The sequence below is a fragment of the Sinocyclocheilus anshuiensis genome, unplaced genomic scaffold, assembly GCF_001515605.1.
Source record: "Sinocyclocheilus anshuiensis isolate Anshui unplaced genomic scaffold, SAMN03320099.WGS_v1.1 scaffold188, whole genome shotgun sequence".
NCBI classification, from domain to species: domain Eukaryota; kingdom Metazoa; phylum Chordata; class Actinopteri; order Cypriniformes; family Cyprinidae; genus Sinocyclocheilus; species Sinocyclocheilus anshuiensis.
Window position 1 is genome coordinate 2,559,209 of NW_015555768.1, and position 6,027 is coordinate 2,565,235.

The following is a 6,027-nucleotide window of genomic DNA, read 5'->3' on the forward strand; positions in this document are numbered from 1 at the left end:
TGATAACTAAATATTTACTGAATAGAGTAATATAAATTATAATTATTATAGCAAATATCATTATAAGGGCTTCTATTGTTATGAAAAACCTGGAAATATCATGGAATCAGTGTTGTAATTGTTAAATAAAACTAAAACAGTTTTGTTAATTGAAATCTAATAAATAATAAAAAGCTATATATAACAACCCAGCAATTTTAGAGTGTATTAGGAAAATTGTGGTTTAAAAGGCCTTATAAAACATGATTAATAAATTGTGTTAAAAATGGTAATAAAATAAAAAAAATCTAATAATAATAATAAAAACATCTTTTTTAAAGCCTTTTCAAGTAACCACGAAGAACGGGAAAAGTAAAGAAAATGAATTGGTCAAAACAAAAGTGTGGCAGCCTTATGGATGGATGTTAAATTTAGAAGCATACTATACTGTTGGCCCAAGACAAACACATTGCTGACTGTATGTTTGCTGTAGTGTGTGAGTATGCATGAATGCATTCCCCTGCCTAGATGTCTTGCTATGTTATCTGAATTCTTTCTTGCTCCCCCAGATCCTCAGGAAGTCCAGCCCAGAGATTCGAGGTCGTATCCGGCGGATGGGCAGCAGAGAGATGCTGACTGAGGCTAGTCCACCCTTAATGTCCACCTTCCTGCCTGACACTGCAAAGGTGAGCTCATGTCATGCTCCCCAGTGGCTTTCCTTTCTTAAAAAACAACATTCATCAAGATATTACAATAGTGTCAAAAATACTTGACTAGGAAGACTAGAAATTTGCATACAGTGGACACAGGACATATTTGGACACTTAAGCCACACTTTAAACGGATGAATTGCATTGATATTTTATTATGTGACGTGCATCCATTAAGTTTACAGATACTTCATAGAGACTCTTTGCAGTAAAGATTATAAACTGACTCTGACTAACGCAACTCTTCCCCTGACTGCACCCGCATTCATGCAGAAGAACGGCCTGATTTGGTGCAGCCATTTTTCCAGCAGTTCAGAATTGTCTCGCAACAGCTCAGTGACACATTGTGGTACGCTGTAGAGCCAAGCTGTGATCGCTATTGTGCCAAATTATTGCTTAAATAACTAGAATAGTGTATTTGAGAACAACTGTTAGAATCTAGTTCATTTTGAACACACTGTGCCAGAAACGTAAAAGAAGTTAACTGGAGGTAAAGTAGTTTGGCTAAGCATTTACAATAAGGTTCAACTCTGTCACAATAGTTAATTAATATTTTATTTTTATAGTATTTTTTTTTTATCTGGGTAAGTATAAATGTGTTATATTAATTCATTTTTTTTTTCATAATACATTAAGTCATGATTTAACTTTAAATATGGTAAAACATTTATTAATATATGTAGAAATTAACAGCATGGATAAACTAAATAAATAATAGTTAATTATTTTTTTATCTAGTTTAGTGATAATTTATATTATATTATAATTCATTTTTCAAAATACATTCGCTCATGATTAAACTTTAAATGTTAAAAATATTCATATATGTAGAAATTAACAGCTAACATCTAACTTAGATAAATGAATGTTATAAAAATTGTTGTTTATTGTTAATTCATGACAGGGTATTTAGTACTAATTATATAATACTAGTTTTTTGTAATTAGCTTTTATTTTCATATTTTAGTTTTGGTTTTTTATATTTCTATTTAGCTTTTCTTTTCAGTTTTAGTTTCAGTAATTTATTACGTTCAACTTTTTTCTTTAGGTTTTTTTACATTTAGGTTTTTCAACTAATATTTATATTTTAATTTATTTAATCTTTATTGCAATTAACAAAAAAAAATAGTTTAGTTTTAGTGAACTATAACTGTTACATGATAATGCATTAACTCATGTTAACGAATTGAACCTTATTATAAAGTGTTACTAGTAGTTTTTAGTATTTTGGCAGTGTTTATAGAAAACCTGGAGCAATTAGTTAGTGTTTGAGATTTTGCTAGTGGGTAGTGTTGCGTTAGTAGGTTTTGTGTTTGGAATCATGGAGTTCAGTGTGAAAAATGCAGTGGTGACGACTTTATCCAGTGCTAAAACTGGCCTTCACCTGTGGTTTAGGAAGAGGTTAACCCATGGTTAAATGTAGTGGGAAACCGACCCTGTGATACAGTTCAGTAGTGCTGTTCAGTAGACACACATTCAGTTGTCTTTCAGGTAAAAATGCTGTCTCAATTGGAGGTGTCGCGAGGGCAGTACGACCCCTCTCGATACTACGACTCTCGTTCAAGCAGCCCCGTGAGCAGCGAGCACCCGCGCAGCCAGGACTCTCCCGTGAAAACCAAGCCCCCACCTCCCCCCACTGCTCTCAAACCGACCTACGTGTCCCGCACCTCCAGGGGCCTCTTAAACAGCCCCCCGGTACGGGACAGTGAACCCCTGGAGGACAGTCCTGACGATCCCTCTAAGAGGTCTTTCCTGGGCAAAGTGAAGGCCTTTGAGCAGATGGATCATTTGGCCCGGACACAGAAAGTCCTGGAGATCCAAGAGGCTCAGAACGCCAGGGTGAGTGTTCACCATCTTTAGGCTTTACATGAAGAATGACACAACAAAATGACACTTCTTTTTCTGCAAAAACTCTACACACTTATCTTTGGTCTCCTCTGAAGCTAAGTTGACATAGTAACATATATGTAGTAAATACATTTGTGCCCCACTTTGTCCACAGTTACTTCTCATATCACTTTTTTTTTTCTATACAGTATGTCCCTTGTACACTTCAGCCAGTAACTTGGCATCTATTGGGACTATTCATTACAGAAACCTGCCCTACATGTCATTTTAATTGGTCAAAAATAAATTTGACCTAAATAAAAAGAGCATCACGGGTTTTTTTTTTTTTTCAATCTGTGTGAAAGAGCCAATAGGAATAGATTGTTTAATTTTTCAATCATTGTTTAATTTAAAATTTTTGTTATTAATTATATATTTTATTTTCCATTGATCTTGTATCTTTGATCTTGTATCTCTTGTATTTACGTCTTGTCTGTAAAGATGCTTTGGGACAATATTTTTACATACTGTGCATTAACAGTATATTGAGTGCTATACAAATAAATTGAATGGAATTTTATTAAAATGTATGGAATTTTTATTGAAATTTTGAGTTTTTATGCTTTATTGATGTGTATTAGCTGTGCAATCATCTATATGCTAGGTAGCTTGACAAACACAACTTAAAATTAATATATAGTTTGACAGAGAAAGAATAAAAATTCTATATTCAAATTTGCACCCTTTCTCTTCTGGAAAAACAGATCAAAAATATTGATGATTCATTTTGCATATAAAAATGTTGTCCAATAAAATGCACTCTTGAAAGAGAATGTGTCCTCAAATAATAATAATAAACAATTTCATGCAGCAAATTGTTGTTCTTATTTACTAATTTTCTGCCAAAATATTCATATAATATTCTGATGTGTTCAATTTGTCTGTTTTCAGTTGGAGATTGCTCAGAAACATCCAGACATCTATGCCGTCCCTATGAAGTCTCAGAAACTGGACCACAGCAGGCCTCAACCTATTGGGTAAAAGTCTGGAGCAGTATTGTCTATTGTCAATGGTGTAGCAATGTATGAAGCACTGCTCGCACAGTAGTTACTTTCAAACCACACAGCTTTTTTGTTGGTTAACCTGGCAAATTGGCATGACCAACTCAAAATTGTTGTGAAATCTTACACCCTCACGTAAAATTCCCAATTGCATGGATTCCTATTTAACCGACTAGATTTCACCTACAAAAATTTGCTGAATAAATGTGACCGTACCTTAAATGGTTAGGTTACCCAAAAATGAAAATTGTGTCGTCATTAACTCTCAACCCTCAAGGTGTTCCAAACCTGTATGAATTTATTTCCTCTGCTGAACACAAACGAATATATTTTTAAAAACATTGCTAATCAAACTGTTGTTGGTAGCTATTGACTTATATAGTATGCAAAAAAAAAAATACTATGGAAGTCTATGGCTAACTGGGTGGGCGAGTAAATGACAGAATTTAAATTTTTGCTTCCTGTCCCTCTAAGTGTGAAAAAGTGCACTCAGTCTTTCACTGATCTTGCTGTGTTTGCCTTGTGTCCAGCTCCAGTGCGCGACCAGAGCCCCAGACGCCTCCTTGCAAGCTGCCATACACAGAGAGCCGCCCGCTTGCCCTTGGAAAGGAGCCTGGAGAGGAATTTCGACATCAGCTGGCAGAGCAGACCCAGCGTGGCTATTACACCACCTCACAAAAGTATCAGGACACTGAGCTGTAGAGTTGCTCTGCTTCGGCTCACCGCACAGCTTCACCATTCCACCGGGGTGCCGCCCTGCACCAAAACTGCTGCTGACTTGGAAGTCCCATTTGCTTTTAAGTTTCCCACACGTATATTTGTCTTTTTCACTTCAAAGAAGTTCAACTTTCTGTCCATGAGGACAGAATCTTACTGTTTTTATATATATCTATTTGCATTAGTTTTGTTTCCCTCCGTGTGATCCAAGAACCATGTTTTCTTGCCTATGCAATTTTTTAAGTTTCTGCAACGCAACGTTTGCATTAGTTTTGTTTCCCTCCGTGTGATCCAAGAACCATGTTTTCTTGCCTATGCAATTTTTTACGTTTCTGCAACGCAACAGAAACGTCCCGCCACGAGTCTCTCTCTCTCTTCGCCCCATGAAAACCTTAAACCTGTCGTATGCTACAGACCAGCTTTTTGTTACTTTCTTTTTATAAGCCTGATGAAGCAAAACTGTTTTAAAACGTCACTCTCTTTAAGGTTTATACTGTCTTTGCATTCCTTCATTTCTGATCATGTATGTATATGATGTAAGACAATACACTGGATTTTGTTACAACATTTTGAAGTGCCTTTTACTTTACGAATAACATTGGAGGTTTGTGGACTTGACAATCCAGCCCTCTGGACAATATTTTTGCTGCTTACAGCTCCAAGGAAAAACAGGGAAAAGTCAACACCAAAACCCTTAATACCATCCGCCCGTATCCTCAGTGTAGCGACAGCAACGACTGACGAGTTTCCAAAGGGACGCTTCACCAATCAGGTCGATGCTGGTTGGATCGAGTGATTGAAATTGCTGTTGTCACGGTTTGTCTTATTTCAACCCCACCGCATTACGTTTTTAACACGCTTGATTGTACATTGGTCCGCTTTACCTCCACATATTGGTTCAAAGTGCTTCTAAAACTTGTGGATTATATTTTGATGGCTTCCACTGTGTGTGAGGGTCACACACTGAGAGAATATTCCCTGGACATTTACGTTCAGGTCTACTGTGGAATTTCACTCTACTACACCAAATAAAAGAAACTATATTGACATTTTTGACGTAGTTGTGTTTCTTATTCATTCAACAGGAAGTGTCTTGGAATCCATCATCACGTGTCGTTCCAAACAAGATATTTTGAAGAACGTTGGGAACCAAACAACATTTGAACCCACTGACATAAAACATCAAATGTCTTTTATGTTTCACAGAAGAAAGTCATATAGGTTTGGAACAACATGAGGGTAAGTAACTATCCTTGTATACATCACAATTTAGCTTGACTTGTTTATTACTGTACATACAAAATGGAGATTGTATTTACTGAGATTTCCCATCTGTGTGGTATAAGTAATGGAAATTGATTCTGTCGTGAAACGCAGTCGTTGCATCGGGTCCAGTGAGTCCGCTCTTGTCCAGCGCCGTGTTGAAGCCGTTATCCTTGTACATGCCACTTCTCAGAAGATGCTCAGAAAATTTCCGACGACTTCCGTTAAAGGTTGTCTGAAAAATAAACAATATGTGCAAATACTATTGTCTGAATAATATTAACAATAGGGCAGTGTGTGCTGCATACTCACCGGCATTTCATGAACTGTTGGTTTTTTGCTTCCATATGTTTGATTTGTTGTTTGGTATAAAGGGTTGATCATTTTTTGCCTGGAAAGCATAATGAGGCTTATTATGTCTATTACATGAAGATGGGATCAACAATGTATATACTGTATATATATATATA

The 6,027-nt window shown here is 36.2% G+C and overlaps 2 protein-coding genes across 2 annotated transcripts in view; one reads left to right on the forward strand and one right to left on the reverse strand.

Moving 5' to 3' along the window:
* Positions 1-4,532, forward strand: part of LOC107674320 (tight junction protein ZO-2) — a 41,943-nt gene extending 37,411 nt beyond the window's left edge. Inside the window, 4 exon segments of the mRNA XM_074186958.1 lie at positions 549-665; positions 2,181-2,528; positions 3,468-3,553; positions 4,108-4,532. Of these exon segments, the coding sequence (XP_074043059.1) occupies positions 549-665; positions 2,181-2,528; positions 3,468-3,553; positions 4,108-4,279 (723 nt within the window). The 3' untranslated portion in view covers positions 4,280-4,532.
* Positions 4,533-4,622: 90 nt separating this feature from the next.
* The window catches only part of pierce1 (piercer of microtubule wall 1), a 2,664-nt gene continuing 1,259 nt past the window's right edge, over positions 4,623-6,027 (reverse strand). The window contains exons 2-3 of the mRNA XM_016468261.1: positions 5,870-5,948; positions 4,623-5,792 (exon numbers count right to left, since the gene is read on the reverse strand). Coding sequence (XP_016323747.1) covers positions 5,610-5,792; positions 5,870-5,948 — 262 coding nt within the window. The 3' untranslated portion in view covers positions 4,623-5,609. The remainder of the gene's footprint in view (positions 5,793-5,869; positions 5,949-6,027) is intronic.